The 27,642-nt window shown below is 30.4% G+C and overlaps 1 protein-coding gene and 1 long non-coding RNA gene across 4 annotated transcripts; one reads left to right on the forward strand and one right to left on the reverse strand.

Moving 5' to 3' along the window:
- Positions 1 to 1,124: 1,124 nt before the first annotated feature.
- On the reverse strand, positions 1,125 to 26,838 carry LOC129946925 (uncharacterized). Of its 3 annotated transcripts, none has more exons than XM_056057307.1 (2): positions 26,702 to 26,838; positions 1,125 to 2,161 (listed from the first exon to the last, which is right to left on the reverse strand). In XM_056057307.1, the coding sequence occupies exon 2, from the start codon at positions 2,142 to 2,144 to the stop codon at positions 1,428 to 1,430; it is 717 nt and encodes a 238-aa protein (XP_055913282.1). In that variant the 5' UTR covers positions 2,145 to 2,161; positions 26,702 to 26,838; the 3' UTR covers positions 1,125 to 1,427. The 3 variants fall into 3 exon arrangements, 2 of the variants coding, with proteins under 2 accessions (XP_055913282.1, XP_055913281.1); XM_056057306.1 differs by lacking the exon at positions 26,702 to 26,838 and adding an exon at positions 16,375 to 16,526; XR_008781660.1 differs by lacking the exons at positions 1,125 to 2,161; positions 26,702 to 26,838 and adding exons at positions 3,011 to 3,418; positions 16,375 to 16,534.
- On the forward strand, positions 17,931 to 23,254 carry LOC129946926 (uncharacterized). Its single transcript, XR_008781661.1, has 2 exons — positions 17,931 to 18,126; positions 22,559 to 23,254. It is a non-coding gene; the product is annotated as an uncharacterized LOC129946926 (long non-coding RNA).
- Positions 26,839 to 27,642: the final 804 nt, after the last annotated feature.

Below are 27,642 nucleotides of genomic sequence, written 5' to 3' on the forward strand. Positions count from 1 at the left end.
AATATGCATTATTCAGTGCATTATTGAAGAGCGTGGTGTAAATGTCAATTGCTTCCGTCGGTAAATGTCTTAGCACAACGTTGGATATACCATCGACGCCTGCTGACTTTTTGTTTTTTATTGAATTGAAGATGAGCTGAAGCTCAACCTTCGTCACTAACAAGGGACTTAGTCCCGTTTGCCTGGCGATTATGGCATTTGCCAAGGAATCGTCATTGAACCGCATGAAACCGCGGTTCTCAGATCGCCATTGTGTCATATCATTTCGAAGGTAAAAGCGTTTAAGTAGGGCTCTGTTTTCCAGGTCGTGGTTGGAGCGAATGCTATCATTTACCTTGCTGGAAAGCAGCTCCCACCGCCTCCACTTTTTCCTTCGGATCTTCAATTATATAAAAGTCATCGTCAAAGATAGCTTCCTCTTGATCTATTTGCTCTGTCATGAGTACGTCTCTGTTCTCTTCAGTTCTTTGGAATTTAAGACACGGAAGGTCATTGTCGTTTTTTTTCCTGAATATCTTGTTGATTTTGGGGAACATACTAGGGTCACTCGAATTAACTGACCGGATCTTGCGGTCCCAGTACTTGTTATCTGATAGCCTGTAGTTCTCCTTAATCAACAGATTGACATTTTTTATTGACGACTTCAGTGTCCTAACCTCCAAGTCGTGTGGGTCTGTAAGTCGTCTGTACAAGTTTTTGAGTCTTGTCAGTAAGCCACTCTTGTGCCTACGTAGTGCGTCAATTGTCGCGTTTCTGTAAGCGTCTATTTGGTCCCGTTTTTTGTACTTTGGAATTGTCCGTTCCATCGTTCGTTTTATTGTTTCGTTCATCTGTTGTAAATGTTGGTCAATTTCTGTATTTGTCAGGTTTCTGTTGTTTGGTGAGGCTATGTCACTCGAAAATTCCAACGCACTAACTATCACGCTACGGGTACTACTAGGCTCCAGAGATTGGAATAAAAATGTATTGATTTTCTTTGTTCATTTCATTTGAAACCATCAGAGGGAGGTTCCTGTGTTTTAGTGGGAGATAATAGAACTTTCGCTATTTACATTGAATTTGGTTTTATTGCTTTTGGAAGCTAAGCAACCCAGAATTTCATAAAAGAAATAAACACATAGAGATGAAGTTTAATTTTATTTGTTTATTTGAACTGTTTTCCGACAACATTTTTGCAATAAAATCTTTTTTTGAAAAGAAATTGGAATAATAACTATAAAGTTAATCATTTTTCCAATGATGTGTACAAAATATCTTTTATTTTTTTATTAATTGATAATAACATTTTTATAAAAATAAAAGGGGATCTTAAGATTTTTTGGTAATTTATAAAAATCATTCAATTATCTTTGACTCATTGTACTCTCCACTTTGTTAATAACTCACTTGTTTACTATTCACTATTTAACATATATGCTTTTATTTTTTTACTTTTTCAATGCTTTCTTATATTTGTTCTGTTTGTCTTCAAAACTATTCGCTACTAAAGACATTACTAAAGCATGTTCAGCCCAGCTTCCAGTTCTCGAAAATATCGGATGGCTTACTCCATTTTCTTCACCCTCTTTCAATGGCATGCCCTCAAAATTAAATATTTTTCTAACAATAGGTCTTGCATAAGGTTTCAAACGCTCTATCATGTTTGTAGCTCGCAACATTTGTTCTGCTGATAGTTCACTAAAATCTTCCCCCGAAGTAATATCTTCCAATTTTTTTGTAAGTTCACATGCTTCGGTTCGATGTTTTTCACCATCAATAATTATTTGTTTGAATAAAGCTTCGACACCATCGAGGGCAGCTGTGAAATCTTTAATTTCAGCAATAATTTTTAGAAATGGATCAAACCCAATTTTTGAATAGGACTTCGAAATAGCTTTTCCTAATAAATCACCGAAAAAATTTGGATCGAATTCGATTACTTTTTCGGCAAATCGCATGTCAATTGTTCCGGTGAGGTCAAGGCAGCCATTTATTATATAAGTGGAGAAAGATTCAATTTCACTTTTCAAAAATGACCTTATCTTTTCAACGTCTTCACTTATTGACGTAGTAGGAATGTCCAGCAGGGACTCCATGTTTGATTTTTCAAGTCTTCGATGAAGATTAATTAAATCTAAAATACGATCTGTTCGATTGCGAAACATTTTTCTCCAAACAATACCTGAAAAAGAAAAAAGAACGTAATTAAATTAAATTTCTGAAATAGAAAACATTCGTGCACGCCGGCGGCGATGGGTTAATAATTATAATTACTTTCTAATATTATCTCTCTTAAAAATCATGAAACACTTAGAGATCAGAAATCTTCTATGACTAGCAAATGTCCACCTTCTTTTCTTCCGTGGACCTTAAACTTACTATGTACCTCATAACTTTAAGAAAACTACGTACCTTTAAAAAACATAATTACAAAAATAAAGTTTTAATATTCTCTTTAATTTGTTACCAACCCTAAGAAAGTATTTGCGTTGTTGTTGTTAAAGGGTTCTGATGCATACTTTGAAAAAAAGGAAAGCATAAGATTAAAAACGTAAGCAAAGCTGCAAACAATTTTAAATGAGAAATGGTAAGCCATAATTCACACTAAACTTTATATAAAGTTAATATTATTATGAACATTGCATATTTTGAGTAATTTTAACTATTGACAAAATTACTGTAAGGTCTGTGGTAAAAATGCACACATGGAGAAACTCAAAAATCAAAAAACAAAACGTACCTCGAAAACCATAAAACCAACTAAAAACACCAGATAATATTTTGGTTGAAGGTTAAATTTATTTTTTTGAAAATTTCACAAATCCATAATCTATTTCACCTTCGGCTTCATCGCCGATATATTTTAATTGTGATTTCCTTAGTGTTATTGTTTGTTTTGCATAAGTTCTCAAATAACTCAAAACAATTTCAACTCGTTGTTTTTGATCGTTCGGTATTTCACTAAATTCTTCCATTGTCATCATTTCCTCAAGTCGCTTCATTAATTCAAGTGATTCAGTTCTATTTCTAGAAGTTGCAATTTTTAATTGGTCACAAATAGCTTCATATCCAATTATAGCTTGAAGGAAATATTTACAGCCACGTACTATTACTAATGTTGTTTGAAAACCAATTACTTTATAACAGCTACTTATGGTTTTCTTCAAGATCTCTTCGAATAAAATTCGATCGAATTCATAAATACGATCGATAAATTGATAATCAATTAATTTACTTTCGAACATAATTTGCATTATTTTTAATGCAAAAGTTTCTATTTGAGTTTTGAAAGCTTTTCGAACATTTTCAACTTGTGTTTCAATGGAAAATGGAAATTTATAACAGTTGATTGTTGAAGTTTGATCGAAATTTTGTTCTAGTTCGATTAAATCACATAGTTCTTCGTAGCGTGTGCGTAACATTTTGTGGTTGAAAATATCTGAAAAACAAAATATAACATTCGAAAATGATATTGCCAGTTTACAAAAAATGTATGTATTTTCAGAAATGAATGTAAGAGATATTTTCACACTAAAAAAGTATACCACAATGTTTCTTTTACGGGTTATTAGTATTCAGATACAAATTATCTTATCCATATCTTCAATTTTGTGTACGTCCACTTTATATTAAATAAAATAAAACAACTTGCTCCTGTATTCAAAAAGTTTTTTAAAAAATTGTATCTATATTTAAAGACTCAAAAATTTGCCTGCAGAGAATTTTGCCTGTAAGAATTTAAATGCTATTTAATTAATCACAAAAACCTTGAATTATATTTTTTTTTAAGAAAATCGTTAATTTGACCTTAAAAATATTTTTCATATCAAGAAACAGTCTAGTTTCAAAATCTAGTTTTGTTATATAGATTTTTAGTCGAAAACAAATTTTTGCGAATTTGTATAAATTGGATGAATGAAATTAAATTCAGATACATCCAGAACAGAACATCAATTTTTAACAAATTTGCGTACCTTTTTTGTAGATTTTATTTTTTTAATAAAAAAACGGACTGTTGGATTTCTTAAAAAAACTACTAAATATCGGAAACAATATTTTCTGTGAAATAAAAAAAGTTTGAAGACAATATTTTTAAATTTTTGAAAAGCTATTTGAGTAGAGAGTTAATTTTTAACAAGTTTTAGTATTGTTCTTTTTTAGGTTTTTAATTTTGTAAAAAAAAACCGTCAATTCGATTTTTCTCAAAATATTTTCGAATGTTGAAAACAATATTTCTTGTGAGTTAAAATTAGTTCGAAGCCATAATTTCACATTTATAAGATATTTGTGTCGAAATTCAATTTTTACGAACTTTTGTTAAATTATCTTTTAAGTTTTAATTTTTTGTAAAAAAAACTGTAAATTAGATTTTTTTCAAAATTTTATCAGATGTCAAAAACATTATTCTTCGTTGCAAAAAATTGTGTTTGGGTATGAAATCATATTTAAGTATTAATATATTTTATATTTATTTTTTATTAATATAAAAAAAACCTGTGATTCATCCCATGACACAACTCATCCTAGGATAACTCATCCCGGAAATGAAAAATACTTGAAAGCATACTTAACAAGATCAATTTTTTGTGTATTCAACTAGTTCGTTCAAAGCTTTTTCCTTTGGATAGCTTTATTTTAATTTCATATTAGAAGGACCAGGATGGAAAGTAAATTATCTGAAGATAAGAAAGAGGAAGAACATGTATGTTTAAATTGTAAAGCGATCGCCTATTGGTTGTGTAGTTAGGCAGGTGTCTAAAACGAATAAAGAATAGTTCATTGGTGTGTTTAGCCATGTTTATGTTGATAATGAAGGGATCTTAGTAGTAGGTAGAAGGTACTTACTACAATCCAATCACATTCCATCTTCCCTACAAGTTTTTAGGGAAAACATGGAGTTATTACGTTCAGTTTAATTTTTTGTTAAATTTTAAAAGAAACAAGCGTACGAACAAGTACAAGCAATTGCTATTCATGTGTTGTTTACAGTCAGGCTCTTGTTCGTTTTGGATTTTGGTTATGAAGTGACTCGTAAGCAATAGTTGTAGAGGTTGTAAGTAACATATATATACAGGTATAATGTTTATACAAACGTTGGAAAAGTGATTGTAATAGAAAATACATATACCTACTCTTTCTGGTCCGTTTCTTAAGTTTGTACTAAGTATTTATTCTTTTATATAGGCAAAGGCAAGTAAAATATGTGTGAAACAACGTCATTCGTAAAGAAAAATATTTTATTTTATATATTAAATATTTCATATAAATATGTACCAAATGCATTAATTTGGATGAAAGACAGTAATGTTATTACAATTTTGTCAAAATAATGCGATCTTTCGGCCTCAATAATTAAAAACAAAAATATTTTAAGATTCAAAATTTTACCCGAAAAATAAGTTTGTCTTGAAAAATTTAAGTACCATTTTATAAATCAAAAAACCCTTGATTTTTCAAATTTTTTGTTTAAAAATCGTTAGAGCGGTTTTTTTTTAATTAATCATACTAATATTATAAATGCGAATGTAAGTTTGTTTGTTACGCTTTCACGCAAAAACTACTTAACCGATCATCATGAAACTTTGCACATACACTCTTAAAGGTTTTTATTAAAAAAAAATAAAAAAAATTTACGAAAAATAAGAAAATTGTTTGTCAAAATATCGTCAAATTTAGCTACTTCAACGCCATCTAGCATCATAGTAATGAAGTTTCAACCCTGAATACTGTAATATCAACCCACTGTATCACCGACGGTGACGACAATATCTAATTCAATTGAATATAGTTTCAACTGTTTCTACTTTTTCTATATTTACCGTACATGTTACGAATGTCTGCGCATGTTGTTGCATCATGTTAGAGGTCCAATTAGTTTTACAGAACTTAAAATTGTCAATGGTCAGGAATGTCAAACCTACCGAGAAGCATGTGAAGCGACTGTTAGAAAATAACAATCATTGGGATGAAACTATGGAGGAAGCTGTACAATGCCGATCGCCAGATAGAATCAGGGAACTTTACGCTACGATTTTATCTTCTTGCGGTCTTTCTAACCCTCAAACTCTTTGGAATAAGTACAAATAATACATGGCTGAAGATATTTTACATCAACTGTAGCAAGTACACACAGACATTACTTTCAATGAACATGTCTACAATAAAACGCTAATTATAATCGAAAACAAGGTTTTTACGATGGTTGGAAAAAAATTAGATGATTTTGGAATGTCCAGCCCTCGAAGAGACAATGTGGATGATTTTAATAATGAAATTGCACGAGAGCTAGAATATGATTTCATAGCACATCAAGTGGCAGAATTAGTCCCTCAATTACATCCAGAGCAAAATCATGTTTTCCATCAAGCTTTACGTAAAATAGACTCCGGCAGTGGTGAACTCTTCTTTCTCGACGCACCAGGAGGAACTGGAAAAACGTTTTTGCTTAATTTATTATTAATGTCCGTCAGAAAAGACCAAAAAATAGCAGTTGCTGTAGCTTCGTCAGGTATTGCCGCGACGCTATTAAAGGGTGGTCGTGCGGTACATTCCGTTTTAAAATAACCATTGAATTTGGCACAGGAAGATTCGCCCATCTGTAATTTTAGTCAAAATAGTTTACGAGGTAGGATGCTGCGAGAATGCAAGCTTTTAGTGTGGGATGAAAGTACAATGTCTCTCAAGAAGGCTATAGAACCTTTAAACCGGACCCTCCAGGACTTGCCAGATAGTACAGATGTAATAGGAGGCATGGTAGTTTTATTGGCTGGTGATTTCCGTCAAACCCTCCCAGTTATTCAAAGGGGAACACCAGCAGATGAAATTCAAGCGTGCATTAAATCATCAAGCTTATGGCCGACAGTTGAAAAACTCCGCCTGAAAACGAATATGAGAGTGCATCTTCATAATGACGTGGATTCAGGACTTTAGGCAGAAATTTTGTTGAAAATTGGTGATTGTTGTTTAGACGTTGACGCTGAAGGCTACATATCACTGTCAAGAGAATTTTGTAATTTAGTAGAAAGTGATGTGGATCTCATTGCTAATGTTTTTTCCGGAATTGCAACAAAATTTGTGTAGTGATCAGTGGTTGTGTGCAAGAGCAATATTAGCACCAAGAAATGAAATTGTAAATAGGATCAACACTGACATTTAAACGAGGTTCAAGGAGAAATGAAGGAATATTTGGCAATAGATACAATTATGGATACGGAACTAAGTACTTCATATCCTGTGGAGTTTTTAAATTCACTTGAACTATCGGGTGTACCTTCACATAAACTTCAATTGAAACTAAATGTACCTACCAGTAATGCTTATGCGAAATCTAGATGCTCCTCGGCTATGTAATGGAACAAAGCTTCGGATAACAAAATTGGGACAGAACATACTTGGTGCTACTATTTTAACAGGTGTCGGTAAGGGAAATAGTGTTATAATACCTCGCATACCAATTATTCCAACTGACCTTCCATTCCAATTTAAAAGGGTTCAGTTTCCCGTCAAGCTTAGCTTTGCTGTTACTATAAACAAGGCACAAGGACAAACATTACAGGTAGCAGGAGTGCATTTAGAAAACCCATGCTTCTCTCATGGTCAACTTTATGTAGCCTGTTTACGTGTATCTAATGCCCGGAATTTACACATACATATTTGCAACCGACGGGAAAACTTATAAAATTGTCTATAAAAATATCTTAAATTAATACTTTGTATTTTATTTTTTTAAATTGTTAGAATTCAGAATTACTTATTTTTGTTAGTGTGAAATATATTTTAACATTTGTTGTTGCATTTCATTAAGCATATATTAAGGTGTTGAAACTTCATTGTCTGTAGTAATTTTTAAAAATTGTTGATCTCAACCAAGCAATAAAATTTAGTTATTATATTGACTTATTTCTATTATTATACCCTTACCCTTTATCTCTCATACTTATTAAATTTCTCCACTGCGGGCGTAGCCGCGGGTAAAAAGCTAGTTTTTATATATAAAATTTGGCTCCCGGAAATTACGCCAGAATTTTTTTTGGAAAAAACGCCAGAAAATTCTGGCTTTTTTTCCTTGGAAAAAATCCCAAATTTTTCTGGCAAAATTTCGGAATTTTAGGCATTTTTTCCTTAAAATATTCTGGCGTTTTTTCCATTTATAGAAATGGAAAAAAGGCAAAAAATAACCTGAAATAAAATTTCTGGCGTTTTTTCCTTTTCATGTTCCCTCCCCCGCGGGTGCATGTCAGGGGCTGTTTTTCCTGTTGTGATAAAATGTCTACAATATTGACCAAGTAGCGACTTTTAAAATGCAAACCATTTTCTGGCTTTTTTCCAAATTGATATTACAAAATTAGGCCAGAATATATCAATTGGTTTAATGGCCTAATTTCCATTTTGGTTTCTGTTTTTTTTCCATTTCTGCCTGGCACAATTTCCAATGTTTCTGGCTTATTTTCCACAAACAATTCTGCTTCTTTTTCCAATTTGAAGCAGAAAACATTTTCTGGGATTTTTTCCAAAAAAAAAAAATCTGGCGTAATTTCCGGGAGCCTAAAATTTTTCAATTTTGTTCTAAAAATATTTTAGGTATGTAGTTATTTAGTGATTGTAAATAAACGCTTTACATTTCAATTTCGTAAAAAACTGTTGACCCGTTTTTAAGATGTATAATATTGAAAAACAAAAATTCAATATTTTTTTTAAAACCCAAACAATAAAAAATTGCATTTTTGATAATTAAATATTGTTAAGAGATTATTCAGAAAATGTATTGAAATTAGTTCATAAGTTGCTGAGAAAATTAAAAAACAAAACGGTACTATGAGCGGTACCTTTCCTGAGCAATACAAAAATAAGTTTTTCTTACTTAAAGAAGCCAAGTTAAACAATAAAATTTTAAAGAAAATTAAAAAAAAATCTATCGGTTTTTTTTGACAAAGAATTTTCTATTTTTGACCAAAAAAGATTTTATGGAGGCTACTGTTAGTTTTGGTCTTAAAAAAAAAAATGAAAAAAACGCCGAACGCTAATCTGCTCGAAACCTTAACTTCCATGTTTGAACTCAATCGACCCAATGGTTTAGGCTGTAGGAGTGTGGACAGACAGACAAAACCAACCGGACAGAATCGCGGGACCCACTTTTTTCGACTTCTCTACCATCGTAATATCATGTTTCATTAAAATCTCGAGTTCGAAATTTTGCACGAATGCAAAACTTGCCATATAGTTCCTATATGTCGTAAGTAAAAAAACCACCACGCAAATTCCTTGAGAGCCCTTTCTGCATCTTACTGCCTTATTATCTGTATAAAAAAATGTATTTGAAGTCGATATCTCTTCTGGTTCTTGAGCTATGGACGACGAAAAAAACTTCGTACGTACACACGCACAGACATCTTTCTAAAAATGTCTTATGGCGACTCTAGGGACCTTGAAACGTCGAGAAATGTCAAAATTTTCAATTTGACAAATCGGACCCATTACAATAACTTCCAAGTTAATATAATCAGTTAAGAAAAAAAAATTAGGAAAAATTGAATAAAAGTCTATCGAGACGTCGTTGTTCAGACAAATCTAATTTTCGATTTTTGCCCAAAAATAACGATGAACAAAATTTGAAAAATGCTGGTTAAAACCTTAAATTCTTAATTTGAACTAAATACACCCAATGGCTTAGACTTAAGTGCCGACTCTCTTACATCGTAATGTCACCTTTAGTTAAAATATCGAGTTCGAATATTTTTACGAATTCAAAACTTGCTTCGAAAATATTGTTATTGGCGGTAAAATAACTTTTTTTTAATAAAAGTGCAATAAACCTTCAGCGTTGAAAATTTTCTTTGGATTCACTAAAAAATGTATTTATCATAAAAAGTCTACTATTATTTTAAAATATTTTATTCAACGGCAAAATAATGAATTCATAAAAATTCCGTACTAAATATGCTCGTAAATTCAATCTGTTATTTCTCAATTTCATATAAATTCACTTCCGTGAAAAAGGCTAGAAAACCATCCAAACTGATAACTTCCCATCCCGTCTGTTGATATATTTTGCTTAAAACTTATCAAAATTTTCTCAACAATATTTTGTGTGAGATAAATAATTTGAAGTCCATATTTTTCTTTGTACTCTTAATACTTGAGTCTAAAACCATTCCTTATCAGTTCTTTTGTTGTTTTTGTAGGTTTTCGTGCCTTGTTTAAAAATTGTCGGTTGAATTTTTTTAGAAATTAACTAAAAATTACTATTAATATTTTGCAAGTGATGAAACAGATTGATTTTAAAATCTATTTTTGTTATCGAGATTCTTAGTCGAATACCAATTTTTATCAATTTGAGTAGCATTTCTTGAGTTTTTATTTCTTATGTATACAAATACAGATTGGATTATAGTAAAAAAGTTAAGAATAGAATGAAATCATTTTGAAGTCAATACCTACATTTATTCACGATACATCGGGAATCGAAGTTTTTTTAGATTTTAATTTTTATGAAAAAACCGAATATCGAAAACAAAGTTTTCTATAACATGAAATTAGCTTGAAGCCAATATCTTAAATTTTTGGAAAGATATTTAAGTCGGAAATCATTTTTACCAACTTTTAGTAAAGTTTTATTATTTAGATTGTTATTTTTTTGTAAAAAAAACTGTCGATACGATTTTTCTCAAAATTTTATCAGAGATGAAAAACGTTATTCTTTAATGCATACAATTATTTTGGAGATGGAATCGTTTTTGTTCGTAAAATATTTGAGGTGACAATTTTTTACTTGCGACATATAGGAACTATATGGCAAGTTTTCCATTCGTGCAAAATTTCGAACTCGAGATTTCAATCAAACACGATATTACGATGGTAGAGAAGTCGAAAAAAGTGGGTCGCGCGATTCCGTCCGGTCTGTTTTGTCTGTGTGTCCACGCTCCTACAACCTAAGCCATTGGGTCGATTGAGTTCAAACTTGCAAGTTAAGGTTTTGAGCAGATTTGCGTTAGGCGTTTTTTTCATTTAAATTTTTTTGAGTTTTCTCAAAAACAAAACGATAGATTTTTTTTAAATTTTCTCTAAAATTTTATTTTGTAACTTGGCTTCTTTTAATAAGAAAAATATATTTTTGTATTGCCCTGGAAAGGTAGCGCTCATAGAACCGTTATTTTGTTTTTTATTTTCTCAGCAACCTGTGAACCGATTTTAATAATTTTAGTTTTGAATAAGCTCTTATATTGCCTTAACAATATTTAATTATCAAAAGTACATTTTTTTATTTTTTGGATTTTTAAAAAATATTGAATTTTTTTTCTTCAAAATTCTATATCTCAATAATGGTTCAATATTTTTTTACGAAGTTCAAATTTTGAACATATATTTACAGCCACTAAACAAATGCATACCAATAATATTTTTAGAACAAAATTTAAAAAATTTATATATAAAAAATTAATATAAAAAAAACGCTCTAACGATTTTCAAAAGAAAAATTAGAAAACTCAAGAATTTTTTGATTTATAATTTGACATTCAAATTTTTGAAGACAACCTTATTTTTCAGGTAAAATTTTGAATCTTAAAATAGTTTTTTTTTTTATTATTTTACTTGTGCATAAGCAGGAAACAGCGCATTATTTTGATAAAATTATAATTACATTCCTATCTTTTATCCAAACTAATGCATTTGGTACATATTTATGTATTTTTATAACAATAATTAATGTAAATACCAACGATGGCCGTCCGTGTAGCGCCACTGTATCGGATTAACGAATATGATCAACAATCTATTTTCAAGTGTCTTTCGAGAATATATATGATTTTTAAATATTATTCTTTACGAATAAGGTAAAAGAATAAATACTTAGTACAGGTTTAAGAAACGGGCCACTGCCGCTCATCTGAATAGGTTCACAAATATTTTCACCTCATTGTTGGCCTCTCTTCATTGTATTGAAATGACACATCTTTTTTATATATGTCATGAAAAAGCATCATTATGTGTTTGTTTTGGGAGAAAAAAATGTAACTTAAAGCTTACCTTTAATCTCCCACGGTAGTTAGACTAAATGTATTTATAAAAACAAGCATTTTTTGGCTCATCTGAATAGGTTCAACAGCAGAAATTGCAGTTTGTGTTGAGTTGCGTGTTAATTGCAACCGAAATTTTATCTGTCAATAAAGTTAGTGTGTTTTTCCTATAAACGGTGAAAAATTGTCGAGAACAATTTTCAAGCGAGGAGGAAAAAGGCAAAATAAAAGCAGGACTAAGCCAATGACTTGTAGCGAAGAAATTCAAAAGAAGACAAAATTTGGTAGGCAGTTACTTGCGATATGTCCAAAATTATGGGAAAAACATGAAAGGAGGAACTTATACGGCCTTATCAATGGCTGATAGACGTGCTAACATCAGAACAGCTTCTAATTCTTATGATTCCGCGACAAAAATAAAAATAAAAACCGGTGTCAATTGCACTTTAGCTACGGTAAAACGCGTTATTAAAAGTGCTTCTCATTTAAAAAGAAAAAAATCAGAAAAAACCACCATTTAACGAATCTAGGAAAGAAAATCGTCTCCAATTCGTTCTCCAAAAAAAGTTATTTTTTCAGACGAAAAAAAAAGTTAAATTTAGAGGGCCCTGATGCCTCTAATTATTACTTTTATGACCTTCGAAAAGGGGAGCATTATTTAAGCCGGCTGCATAGCTGTGAAGGCAGTGTTATGGTGTGGAGAGCTATTTTCTTCTACGGAGCCTTAAAGCTCCAATTTGTTACACCGAGAATGAATGCAAATTCTTATAAAGGTGTGCTAGAAAAGGCCTTCCCATAGATTTCTGATCTCTTTGGACCAATATCGTGGACATTCCAACATGATAATGCTCCTATCCATACAGCGAGGACAGTAAGGCAGTGGAAAGAGAGCCAAAATGTGGAGATGCTGGTGTGGCCCCATACTTCCCTGACCTTAACATAATAGAGAATGTGTGGGGTAAAGTATCAGAGTCAGGGAGGCAGTTTAAAAACAAAAAGTCATTAATCGCAGCCATTAAAAAAGCCTGGTCAGAAATTTCGCTTCAAACTGGAAAAATTGTAGAGTTCTATTCCGAATCGAATCTACGAGAATTTATATTAAAAATAGGTGGCAACACTCATTATTAACTATCATGGAGTTCAAATAATTTTTATTGTTTTATTCCATTTCATTCGTTGAACCTATTCAGATGAGCCAAACAAAAATGCTTGTTTTTATGATTACATTTAGTCTAGCTCCCGTGGGAGAATAACGGTAAGATTTAAGACAAATTTATTTCTCCCAAAACAAGCACATAATGATGCTCTTTCTTTATAGGTATAAAAAAGATGTGTCATTGCAATACATATGAAGATAGGCCAACAGTGAGGTGAAAATAATTGTGAACCTATTCTGATGAGCGGCAGTGTATGTATTTTCTATTAGAATCACTTTTTCGACGTATACACATTATACCTACTTATTACGTACAACCTCTACAACTACTGCTTACGTGTCACTTCATAACTAAAATCCAAAACGCATAAGAGCCTGACTGTAACGTACGCTTGTTTCTTTTAAAATTTAACAAAAAAATAAACTGAACTTATTAACTCCATGTTTGCGCTACAAACTTGTAGAAAAGAAGGAATGTGTTTGGATTGTAGTAAGTACCTTCTCCGTCTACCTACTAATAACATTGCCTCATTATCATCATAAACATGGTTGAGCACTCCAATGAACTATTCTTTATTCGTTTTAGACACCTGTCTAACAGCACAACCAATAGGCGATCGCTTTACAATTTAAACATACATGTTCTTCCTCTTTCTTTTCTTCAGATAATTTACTTTCCATCCTGGTCCTTCTAATATGAAATTAAAATAAAGCTATCCAAAGGAAAAAGCTTTGAACGAACTAGTTAAATACACAAACAATTTTTTTCGTTAAGTATGCTTACAAGTATTTTTTATTTCCGGAATCAGTTGGGTCTTGGGACGAATCGCTCGGTTTTATTGACAAGTCAAATGGCATTTATATCTTTAAAGACAAACTTATTTAATAGGTATATTTTTACATCTTATATAGGTACTTTAAACAAACTCTTTCGTGCATTTTATTTTTTTTCAGTTTTTGTATTCATAATTGTATTAGTTTGGTATGTAATATAATATTCAATTTAAGTCGCTAACGGAACTGGTTCATGCGATATTTTGTTTTAAACAAACGAATTTTTTTTAAATTGCTGTGGTGAAATCTATTTGAAGAAATGAGGCTGCAATGCGACCCACACTGATAACTTCCCATCCCGTCTATCGATTTGTGTTGCTTAAAAGTTTGTCTATATGTACTCCTATCAATTTTTACCAAATTTGCGTACTATTTTTTGTAAATTTTATTTTTTATGAAAAAAAGGACTGTTGGATTTTTATATAAAAAAATGACTAAATATCGAAAACAATATTTTCTGTGAAATAAAATAAGTTTGAAACCAATATTTTTAATTTTTGAAAAGCTATTTGAGTAGAAAGTAAATTTTCACCAAGTTTCGGTATTGTTTTTTTTTTAGAGTTTTATTTTTTGTAAATTTTATCGAATGTTGAAAATAATATTTCTTATAAGAAAAAATTAGTTTGAAGCCAATATTTCAAATTTTTGAAAAGATATTTAGTCGAAAATCAATTTTTAACAACTTGTATACGTTTTTTTTTAGGTTTTTATTTTTTGTAAAAAAACTTTCAATTCGATTTTTCTCAAAATTTGTCCTAATATTAAAAACATTATTTCTTATAAGTAAAAATTCGGTAGAAGCTATTATATCAACGTTTTGAAAAGATATATGAGTCGAAAATCATTTTTTACCAACTTTTGTCATTTTTTTTCGGTTTTTAATTTTTTGTAAAAAAAACTATCAATTAGATTGTTTGCAAAATTTTACTGAATATTGACAACAATATTTTTTGAAAGATTAAAGTAAATTAAAGCCAATATCTCAAAGTTTTATAAAGATATTTGAGTCGAAAATCAATTTTTACCAACTTTTATTAATTTTTTTTTAGGTTTTTATTTTTTGTTAAAAAACTGTCAATTCGATTTTTCTCAACATTTTTCAGAATGTCAAAAACAATATTTCTTATAAGATAAAATAAGTTTTATAAACAAAACTGTCAATTAGATGTCAAAAACATTAAGGCCCAACTAAAATAGGCATAAGTAAACATAAGCTTATGTCAAAAACACAACGAAAATTCACTTAAGTTTGCGAAATTACTGCATAGCCATAATGCAAATTTTGCTCACGTATCTACATGTCAGATTTTACTTATGCGGCGAGCGACTGGGATCGCTCTTGCTTAAGTGTGCTTAAGTTAACGAAACTGAGAAAAATTGAACGAAACGTAGCTAGACTCCATTATGTTCACTCGTATTGAGAATCTTTGTATTCGCACGTTTACTTATGCGCGCATATGCTAGCTTATGCCTATTATAGTTGGGCCTTTATTCTTTGTTGCACAAAATTGTTTTGGAGATGAAATCATATAAAAAAAACCGTTGAACGTTTGAATTGTTTTCAAAAAATACACTTCTTTGATATCACGTTACAATATATATACAATTTAATTCAAGTCTCTAGCGTTTTTAGTTCGTAAGATATTTAGGGTTAACCAAAATGTTCACCTTTTTTTCAAACTGCTATGGTAAAAAAACCACCCACGCAATTTTCTTGAGAGCCCTTTCTGCATCTTTTTACCTTATTATCTGTATAACAAAATTTATTTGAAATCGATATCTCTTCTGGTTCTTGAGCTATAGACGACGAAAAAAACGTCGCGAACGTACGGACGTACGAACGTACGTACACACGCGCGCACAGGAATCTTTCTAAAAATCTTTTATTTCGACTCTAGGGACCTTGGAACGTAGAGAAATGTAAAAAATTTCAATTTGACAAATCGGACCCATTGCAATAACTTCCTATGGGAAGTTAATAATATCTCTACTGGTTCTTGATATATGAACAACGAAAAAAGATGTGGACGTACGAACGCACGCACAGACATCTCTCTAAAATTCTTTTATTTCGACTCTAGGGACCCGAAACGTCGAGAAATGTCAACATTTTCAATTCGACAAAACAAATGAGAATTTAAAAAATAAAATTCAAATTAATATTAAATTCTCATTCTCTCGTTTTTTTTTAAAACGACAGCACTGGTTGGAGAATTCGCAGATTAAAAAAGCTCTTATATATTAGCAAAAAACTGCAATTCCAAATGAAAATAAATAAACGTGAATCAGACAAAGAAACAGATACAAACAAAACGAAACTCAATAGAAATACTGTGTGAATGTTTTTGTTCTTGAATATAATACATGATTCGAAATATCAAATTCAAATACCTTTGAGTTTTCTAAGAATTCAAAAATAACAAAATTATTCTCAAATTATTGTGTCAACGGGCAAAGCAACAAGTTTCGCCCAAATAAAAATAAACGCCACTGACATGACACTTGGGTGCTGGCAAAGACTAACACTTGAACACTCAAGACTCAACACTGGAGACTGGACTGGCTTTTGCAGTATTACACTAATGCTTGGAGCAGGGTTGTCAGTTGTTTTGTAAAAAAACGGAATCATTGGAATGTAATCGCCTGAAAAGCTCAATATTTTAAAATTTTAAACATTTCGATTTAGACTAAGAATGTTTCTAAAAATCACCAAAAATGTCTTTTTCGGAGTTAATCGCCAAATCAATTTCTGTATAGACAAACAAATCTTCAAATGGCTGATTTGTCAACAAATCCTCATATCTGATATCCCTGTGTCATAAATATCTATCCGATAAGATAAAAACATAATTTATTCATTCATTTTAATAATCTTTTTTTTAGTTTTAAGAGTAATAGAATTTCCAGGACTCTAGCTAAAATGTGTATGTAGGTTTATTTAAAACGAATGTAGTCTAAACTTGGTTTAAAGTCCAAACTTTGAGTAAGTGGCTATAACTGTTATCATTGAAATATATCCGGAAAAATGTTTGAATCGATATTTGACCATGTTTCCCTTCGATTAGAAATGAAAATTGTATACCTACTGATCGATCGGAAATCACCAAAGTGTAATTGCGCATTTGTTTTTCTCAAAAATGTAATTTTCTATTTTCCGGACAGATATTCATTTTCCTAAACAGCTGATACTTTTATGTTCATAAGTGGCAGATTTCTGTCAGTAAAAGTTTTTCGTTGGATTTCAATTAGGAATTTTTTTTCAATGAATGAAACTTTTAATGATAGCTCTAAACGACTTATCAAGACAATTCCAATGTGTGTTTTCAATGATGAAAATCAATAATAGCTTTAACTGGCACCTAAATATTGCAACGTTAACACGTTAGCAAAGAGAAACTATTTTACAAGCTTTGAATGTAAATAAATTAAAACACTTTGTACTCAAGATTAGTTAAGAAGAGAGTAAATATCCAAGTCACATTTTTTAAGAACTTAGCTAAGATATTTTTTGGACTATTCTGTCATCGCTTTTATGGAAAATTCTATTAAAAATACTTATAATTGGTGCAGAATGAATGTGTTATAATGAAATTTCGTGAAAAATTCATAATAAAATAAAGATGTTCTTGAAATGCGTTTTGATTTAAATTGTTGTGGTGTTCAAAATTTGTTTAACTTTTTTTAGTTAGAAAAAAGCTTATATGTATTATGAAATTATTTCATTCTTTATTATTAAATTTTCAACGTTTCATGTTTTTTATATTGGTCCGAAAAAATCTATACAAGTATTCAAAACGTTCAATCAAAGTAATATCTAGTATTTTCAATTTAAAGTCAGTAATAAAATTATTTATTAACACCTCTGATATTTAAGTCCAAAAGCTTTAAAACAAAAACAAACTAGCTTTTTATTTTTGAGATTGAAAGCTTTCTCGTAAAACTAATATCTATCTATATAGTGTATTTGACGTTTAAAATAAATCTTATTATTTGATTTGTTTTTCGAATACGATCGTAGAATTGAACTGAGATAATTTTGTGTTGATATAAAACTGTGGATCGTGACATAAATTTTTAGTTCGTCTAATGTGTTCATTTTTGTATTACTAGTTTATTTAGCATTGTACTCCAATATTTGCATAGGTGAGTGCATTTTTTGTCAACATTTTATATCAATGTTTCTTGTGTTTATATTTCAATGTACCTACGTTTTGTAGATGCAGGGTGGGTCAAAAGTCACTTCCTAAATAAAATAAAAACTTTTACAGATTCAAACTCATAGTTTGATCCTGTCTAACAGCTAAATCACAAATTCGGTTGTGCCGAATTTGACACATTGTATATAAAAATAATTGACTCTTATGAGGCAATCTAAAATGTTACCTTAAGCTTTGTGCTAACTTTGAATCGTGAATATCGTAAGTTTAAGCTCAACGACCGAATGCATCTACTCGTATGTTCTATTAAGGTTATGCTTTGACAGCTGCCAACGGCATAGTTGTTGTAATTGTTTTTGTTTTCTTCCCAAATATTTAACTATGTAATATGTTAATAACAAAAAAAATAAAAGAAATAAAAGAAATAAACACATACGTTAAAAAAGTGTAGACAAACTTTCTTCTAAGCGTCCTATGTTTGAAGCTTCATAACGTTTTGTAAATTCTTAGGTGTCGCGTTTTATGACACATGATATCGTAAAATATCTTAAAATCGATAAGAAGACTGTCAAAAGCCCGACAAACCCAATGCTTTGTTGTGGTTTACCCATAATTGAATAAGCATATAAGCTTACTTTAAGCGCGATGAATGTACCTTTAAAAATCTACGTTCTTTTTTATGAAAAAAGTATTTTTTCATTTTACAAGAATTATTTTAACTAAACAAATTTAATTTAATTTTTTTTTAAGTAGGTAAACAAACAAATAAAGGGTCCGCGAAATAACTTTTTTTTTAAATGCTATAATATCGAATGTAGCTTCGACTGTGTGGTGTGGCATGTAGCGCCGTTCTTATAAAACCACAACCTCTTCAATTTTTATGAGCGAAAATTCGTTCAACATAGCCCGATAACTCCTTGCTCACTTTCCAAGAATAGTGGCCCAATTATCTACAGTGACTCATTTTCGGTGTACCTAATTTTCAATGGGTTTTCTGTGCCCCAAAAGCGACAATTTTGCTTGTTTACATCCCCCAAGACCAAAATAAGCTTCACCTGAAGAGAAGATTTTTTTGGCAAAATCGACATCTTCTCTTAGCGTTGTTCCCATTGTCGTGCAAACGTATACACCTCCATATTCGTTCAGGGGAAGATAAAACTAATTATCTGTTAAATGAGACATGAGGTAAGTGTTACCATTCACGAAATAAGAACTAGTTAAAAAACAAACGTTAGATGGCGGACCCTATATTTTCGAATTAAGGAAACTCCAAAATTTGTTGAAAGCCAAACTAAATAACCACAGGTTGCAATTTTTACTAACTTTCCATAGGAAGTTGTTGTAATCGGTCTGATTTGTATGTGTGCATGTGCATTGTGCACGTACATTCGGTATACCATTTTTCGTCCTTAAATCTCAAAAACCATTAGAGATATTCAGTGTTGGATTTACGGGCGGCATAATTTGAGGGGCGTCAAAATATTTGAAATGCCAAAATTTAAAGGCGAAAAACAGTAAAGAGACAATCAATTTTAAAAATTGGTTTAGTTTAGTTTTTATAAGAAAATGTTAATAGAATATAAATATTATAATTAAATTCATTAATTTACTTCTTAATCTGTATGGGCAAGATGTCAATTTCTTAATAGATCAATATATAGGCTTTATTGAGCAATGATCTTTACTTTCTGTTCCTTTAGTGAGATTAATCTCACGGGTATGAAGCATTTTGAAATTACTAAAGCTGAATAACTTCTCAATTCACTTTAAAAATACCTTAGATTTGCATGTATTGAATATCATTTTGATATTCATTCAAAAGTACATTTCCCGTCTTTTTTCATATTGAATTCTTTTAATCATAAAAAAAATTGGTAAAAAAAATTAAATTTTTATCTGTAATAGAAAAAATCATTCGATATTCCACATATTTACAAAAACCTTGAATTACATCTACAAATGTCAATCATTTCTGAAAATGCAAGTGCAAGAATTTCGAATTTTTTTTTTTAAATAAAGTATGTGAACTGATATATGTATATTAAAATCGTCGACTTATGATACAATTACATTTATGTGCTTATTATGTATACATATAAAAAAAAGTTTTAAGAATTTTATTTATTATCCGATTGTTTTATTTATGTGATCGTGATCTCAATAACTTGAGTGAAGTGTAACAGAAGCAGTCGACTTCTTTTCTACTTTGCAAGAACTATGAAATTTGTTTACTAATCTACACATCGTTGGGAGATTTTAGTGCAGCGTACAAATTTGAGAGTTAAGAGTCTTTCTCAATCTCGTTGGTCTGCTCGACATGATGCATGTTATGCATTAGAAAAAGAGTGGTCTGCAGTAAGCAGATCGTTATGATACTCATCGCAAAAAAACCAGAAGAATTCAGCCAGATGAGTCACGGGTAAATGAAAGAACACCTTTTTCTGGACAAGAAAATTTTCGCACAAATGTTTGTTACCCTATTCTAGACACTCTGAGTGTACAATTGGCCGGGCGTAAAAGTGCATATGAAAAGCTTTACGAAAATTTTAATTTTTTTGATGATTTATCCGAAATAGATACAAATGAATTGAAAAATCTTGCCAATAAACTAGTCAGTAAGTATCCTGACGATTTGGAAGAGACGTTAGGCAATGAATGTATACATTTGCATTTTCAACTGAAAGATTCCTTAGCAAATACGGAAGATGTACGCTCTGCACAAAAAATATGCAATGTAATGCATTCACGGAGTCTTCGAGATGTTTATCCGAATGTGGACATTGCTCTCCGTATTTTTTTGAGTATTCAGGCTACAAATTGTTCAGGAGAAAAATCTTTTTCCACTCTAAAACGCGTAAAAACCTATTTACGCGCAAGCATGGGCCAAGATAGACTTAATGCTCTTGCATTAGTGTCAATTGAAGCTCAACTAGTCCAAGAAATTAATTATCACGATATAATCGACGTTTTTGCGCGGACCAAAGCCAGGAAAAAGAATTTTTAAAATTAATTAATATTGAAAAAAATATTTATGATTTCTCTGTTTAAAGTTTATAACTTATTTATCTGTCATGTTTATTATTTATATTTAAAAAAATATATCTCAATAAATAAAGTTATTTTAAAATAAAAATATTGGATAAAAATTAATGAAATTCAATTTGTCAAAGAGGGCGGCGCATCGAACGGGGCCTAGGGCGGCAGCAAGCCTAAATCCATGCATAGTTTTTCGTAAAAGAGAGCGCTTACGAGAGATTAAAATATTTCCACAACCTACGAATTTTAGCCCAAGAAATTTATTTGGGCTGATTTGTGAAAATTTTCAAATTTGATAGAAATTCAAATAAATTAAATAAATTGCTCGCTTTTGTCAATTATAAAATTTAAAAACAAATTTTCAAAGAACAGCAAAAAGACAGGAACATTGTGTGAACAATTTTTTGTTTACCCGTCCGCTTACTTTCTTGTAGTTTTTTTTTTTTGTGAGAGAATTTACCCCCCTTTTTAAAATATCTCTTTTTACGAATTTTAGTGCAGAAAGTACGTGAACGGACCTATTATATAATGTGGCGTGATGCCAAATCAGCATAATTTTGAAAACAAAATTAATTAACAGTTTTTTTTTAAACCCACAAAAACTGAAAAAAAAAATATATTTCTCCTGAAATATTTTCCGAACCAAAACAGATAACGTTTTTGACTTCTGGTCAAATTTCAAGGAAAATTGAAATAAGGGTGTTCTTACAAAAAAAAAGTACTAAAAGTTGGTAAAAATTTATTTTCCACTCGAATATCAATATTATTTTATCTTATAAAAAACACTGTTTTTAACATTTATTAAAATTTTGTATCCAACAATCAGTTTTTGTATTTATAAAAAAACAAGAATTTACCAAAAATAGTTTACAAAATTGGTAAAAATTGATGTCCAAATAGAATATTTCGAGAATAGATGAAGCCTTTGACTCCAAAATTATTTCATTTTATGCAAAACTTTAAGTATTTTTTTAGAAAAATTAAATTGACAATTTTTTTACAAAACACAAATCAACAAAAACGACACAAAAATGATATAAAATGGTTTTCGACTCAAGCGTTATGAAAAAAAGAAAGATTTTGCCTCCAAACTTGTTTATCTTACACAAAACGTTGTTATTAATATTTTGGTAAACTTTCAGCAACATCGAAAGACGGACACGGATGGGAAGTAATTATTTTTTATTCAAATTGTTTTTATTTTGCATTAAGATAGTTTTGTAATAATAAATGCAATAAAAAATACATTCTTACAACCCTGGGCAATATCGAAAGAATGCCTTACTTATTCACTTATTTAAGCTTATCCATACGATTAGAATTTTAAAAAATATGATTTAATCCTAAATACTAATCATTCTCCTGCCTTATTACAATTTCAGGTTGCTTAATAGTTTACTAAAAATGTTCCGTGATCGAATTGAAAAACTTAGTCATCTTATTGAGCTCTATCACAGAAGTTCTACTACAGTTGATGAAGTGAAAGAAAAACTACATGAACCCAACTTTAAAGAAAAAGCAGAAACTTTGCTCATTGAAATTGATACTTTCTCAATTGTTATAATAAATCACACAATAAAAAACCAACAGCTTGATTTGCAATTTTCTAACAAACTTTATGAATTCAATCCAAAATTATTCTTGAAAATTTTTAATACTGCCATTGAAAAATTCTATTCACAAATAGGCTTCACTAAAATACTTCGAATAGTTGATGGAGTTACGTATTTTGCTCAAGCCATAGAAGGCTACAAAACGATTTATGATCAAATTAAAGACAATTTATCAGATATCCCCGAAAAATCGTATACACTACGTGAAAAACTTGAGAAAATGACATTGATGAAAGATTTTCCGAAACTAACAGAAACTGAAAGATGTTGCATAAATGATATGATGGAAAGCTTAGAACCTTATGCAATACTTCCGAAGCCAGATAAAATAGTACGAAGTGGTAATTGGGCTGAACACTATTTTCATTTGGGATGTGTTGAAAAAGAATTTATTGATGAAAAAAACAAATTTTATTCTTTGTTCCGTACTGAAAACTGAAAATAAAACTTATATTCTCAAAATTTATAATGTGTGTATTTTAAAATATTTGGCAGAAGAAACCACTAATCTTATATTTTAAAGGCGATGAAATGAAGAAGTATTGAACGAAGAATACATTTTACATTTATTTTGGTATTTAAAAATCTTGAAATTTATTTCCACAACATAAGAGACATAAACGTATTTAAAAATATATATTTATATAGATTTTATTAATTAAGAGGACTTTTAGCGTTATAGCTCGTTCGGCAAAAATTAGTTCTAGTGGTTAAATTCTTTGTTAAGCTAGCCTGACTCAGATAGAAATACAATAGACAAGGAATAGATGGCCATGAAATCGTTCCATTCGATTCAAGACACCAATTTTAAAGCAGATATGTTAATACTCTCTGTGACCAGAAAAAGATTTGAGATTCACAAGGGAAGTTTTAGAGTACATGGAGGTAAAAAGTCTTTCAAGCCATTGCAATTTGAAAAAAAAACAAGACATATGGATCGTGGAACTCTCGGGAAAATCTTTTGAGGACACCTGCATTAGTTTTGAAACTATAGTACAACAGAAAAACTAGATTCATTATTTAAACTTGACGAATTAAAAATATTGTAATAATTTCTTAGAAGACGTGTTGCGTGTAAAACACATTCTCTTACATTTGTCAATATTTAAAACCAAACAATTTTTATTATACAATTCCCAAGGAGTTAATATTTCGAAAAATTTTAACATCATCTGAATAGATTAGCGATATAGAATTGTTTAAAACAGAAGGTAAATCCTTAACAAATAAAACTAACAGCAACGGACCATGGTGACTCACTTGAGGTACACCACTTTAAATTGACTCCTGAACTCCGCAATGAAATAATTTTGGCAAATGCTTCGCTAAAGTGTGTTTAGATTGTTGTTTTCAAATGCATCCAAGCAAAAAGTAAAGAATTTTTATAAATTAGTAACACACGAACAATTAAAAGAAATTATGCAAGGGATTCAAACAATTAAGGAACCTTTTTATGGATATTTCCAAAGATCTTGGAACTTAAAACATTTCAGAGACTAGTTGAAAAGACACATATTTTAACATTCATCAAGCTCCATCGTTCCTTTGTCAAATAACATAATATCAAGACCAATCAGAGACTTAGCGGGGAATTTGAAAGCTTCTTTACTTTTACGAATAAAAGTCACAAAATTTTGCGCTACAAACGGATGAATCAACGGATGTTGCAGGGTTGGCTATTTTAATAGTATTTGTGCTTTTCCAATATCTACAGTCCTTTCAAGAAGGTCAGCTTTTCTGCAAGCTATTGCCAACTACTAAAAAAAATTACAGTATCTCTAAAGACGTGTTGGACGACAGCGTGAAAATAATCAACTTTATACGTCTTTACTTCTTCGCTTGAAAGTAAGGTGGCTTTCTCGCGGAAAAACACTGACGCGGCTTATTGAAATGAGAGCTGAAGTGTTGACGACAGCTTTATTTTGGGGGACATGTTGTGTAATGAGCGTTGCGTTGGTTATTGAAATTGGAAATAGAAGCATTTAAAAATAAAATCCAGTTTTGGGCTGAATCAAAGAATTTAAAGGAGAAATAGATTTGGACATTCGATGATATTTTAAATTAATGTCAATTGGGTAATAAACCCGTACTCTGCCGCGTTGGAAAAACCACCTTCCCTCACATCGCTGCAGTTTGAGTGCTTGATTGACCTGACATCAGATTCTACAATAACTTCCAAGTTAATATAATCAGTTAAGAAAAAAAAAATTAGGAAAAATTGAATAAAAGTCTATCGAGACGTCGTTGTTCAGACAAATCTAATTTTCGATTTTTGCCCAAAAATAACGATGAACAAAATTTGAAAAATGCTGGTTAAAACCTTAATTTCTTAATTTGAACTAAATACACCCAATGGCTTAGACTTAAGTGCCGACTCTCTTACATCGTAATGTCACCTTTAGTTAAAATATCGAGTTCGAATTTTTTTACGAATTCAAAACTTGCCTCGAAAATATTGTTATTGGCGGTAAAATAACTTTTTTTTTTAATAAAAGTGCAATAAAAATGTATTTATCATAAGAAGTCTACTATTATTTTGAAATATTTTATTCAACGGCAAAATAATGAATTCATAAAAATTCCGTACTAAATATGCTCGTAAATTCAATCTGTTATTTCTCAATTTCATATCAATTCACTTCCGTGAAAAAAAAGGCTAGGAAACCACCCAAACTGATAACTTCCCATCCCGTCTGTCGATATATTTTTCTTAAAACTTATTAAAATGTTCGCAACAATATTTTGTGTGAGATAAGTAATTTGAAGTCCATATTTTTCTTTGTTCTCTTAATACTTGAGTCGAAAACCACTTCTTATCAGTTTTTTTGTTGTTTTTGTAGATCTTCGTGTTTTGTTTAAAAAGTTGTCGGTTGATTTTTTTTAGAAATTAACTAAAAATTACTATTAATATTTTGCAAGTGATGAAACAGATTGATTTTAAAATCTATTTTTGTTATCGAGATTCTTAGTCGAATACCAATTTTTATCAAATTGAGTAGCATTTCTTGAGTTTTTATTTCTTATGTATACAAATACAGATTGGATTATAGTAAAAAAGTTAAGAATAGAATGAAATCATTTTGAAGTCAATACCTTCATTTATTCACGATACATCGAGAATCGATAATTACAAATTTTGCGTACTAGTTTTTATAGATTTTGTTTTTATGAAAAAACTTACTGTCAGATATTTTTTTTAAATTATACCGAATGTTGAAAACAATTCTTTCTATAAGATGAAATTAGCTTAAAGCAAATATCTTAAATTTTTGGAAAGATATTTAAGTCGGAAATCAATTTTTACCAATTTTTAGTAAAGTTTTATTTTTGTTATTTTTTTCGTTTTTGTTCGTAAAATATTTGAGGTGACAATTTTGTTTGTCATTTTTTGTATTCATAATTGTATTAGTTTGGTATATAATATAATATTTAATTCAAGTCGCTATCGGAACTGGTTCGTGAGATATTTTGTTTTAACCAAATGAATTAAATTGCTGTGGTGAAGTCTATTTAAAGATAATATCTCCACTGGTTCTTGAGATATGAACAACGAAAAAAGCTGTGGACATACGGACGTACGAACGCACGCACACACATCTCTCTAAGGACCTCGAAACTTCGAGAAATGTCAACATTTTTAATTCGACAAAACAAATGAGAATTTAAAAAAAAATTCAAATTAATATTAAATTCTCATTCTCTCGGTTTTTTAAAACGACAGCACTGGTTGGAGAATTCGCAGATTAAAAAAGCTCTTATATATTAGCAAAAAATTGCAATTCCAAATGAAAATAAATAAACGTGAATCAGACAAAGAAATAGATACAAACAAAACGAAACTCAATAGAAATACTGTGTGGATGTTTTTGTTCTTGAATATAATACATGATTCGAAATATCAAATTCAAATACCTTTGAGTTTTCTAAGAATTCAAAAATAACAAAATTATTCTCAAATTATTGGGTCAACGGACCAAGCAACAAGTTTCGCCAAATAAAAATAAACGCCACTGACACTTGGGTGCTGGCAAAGACTAACACTTGAACACTCAAGACTCAACACTGGAGACTGGACTGGCTTTTGCAGTATTGCACTAATGCTTGGAGCAGGGTTGTCAGTTGTTTTGTAAAAAAACGGAATCATTGGAATGTGATCGCCTGAGAAGCTCAAAATTTTAAAATTTTAAACATTTCGATTTAGACTAAGAATGTTTCTAAAAATCACCAAAAAAGTCTTTTTCGGAGTTAATCGCCAAATCAATTTCTGTATAGACAAACAAATCTTCAAATGGCTGATTAGTCAACAAATCCTCATATCTGATATCCCTGTGTCATAAATATCTATCCGATAAGATAAAAACATAATTTATTCATTCATTTTAATAATCTTTTTTCTAGTTTTAAGAGTAATAGAATTTCCAAGACTCTAGCTAAAATGTGTACGTAGGTTTATTTAAAACGAATGTAGTCTAAACTTGGTTTAAAGTCCAAACTTTGAGTAAGGGGCTATAACTGTTATCATTGAAATCAATCCGGAAAAATGTTTGAATCGATATTTGACCGTGTTTCCCTTTGATTAGAAATGAAAATTTTATATCTACTGATCGATCGGAAATCACCAAAGTGTAATTGCGCATTTGTTTTTCTCAAAAATGTAATTTTCTATTTTCCGGACAGATATTCATTTTCCTAAACAGCTGATACTTTTATGTTCATAAGTGGCAGATTTCTGTCAGTAAAAGTTTTTCGTTGGATTTCAATTAGGAATTTTTTTTCAATGAATGAAACTTTTAATGATAGCTCTAAACGACTTATCAAGACAATTCCAATGTGTGTTTTCAATGATGAAAATC

The sequence above is a fragment of the Eupeodes corollae genome, chromosome 2 (assembly GCF_945859685.1).
Source record: "Eupeodes corollae chromosome 2, idEupCoro1.1, whole genome shotgun sequence".
NCBI lineage: Eukaryota > Metazoa > Arthropoda > Insecta > Diptera > Syrphidae > Eupeodes > Eupeodes corollae.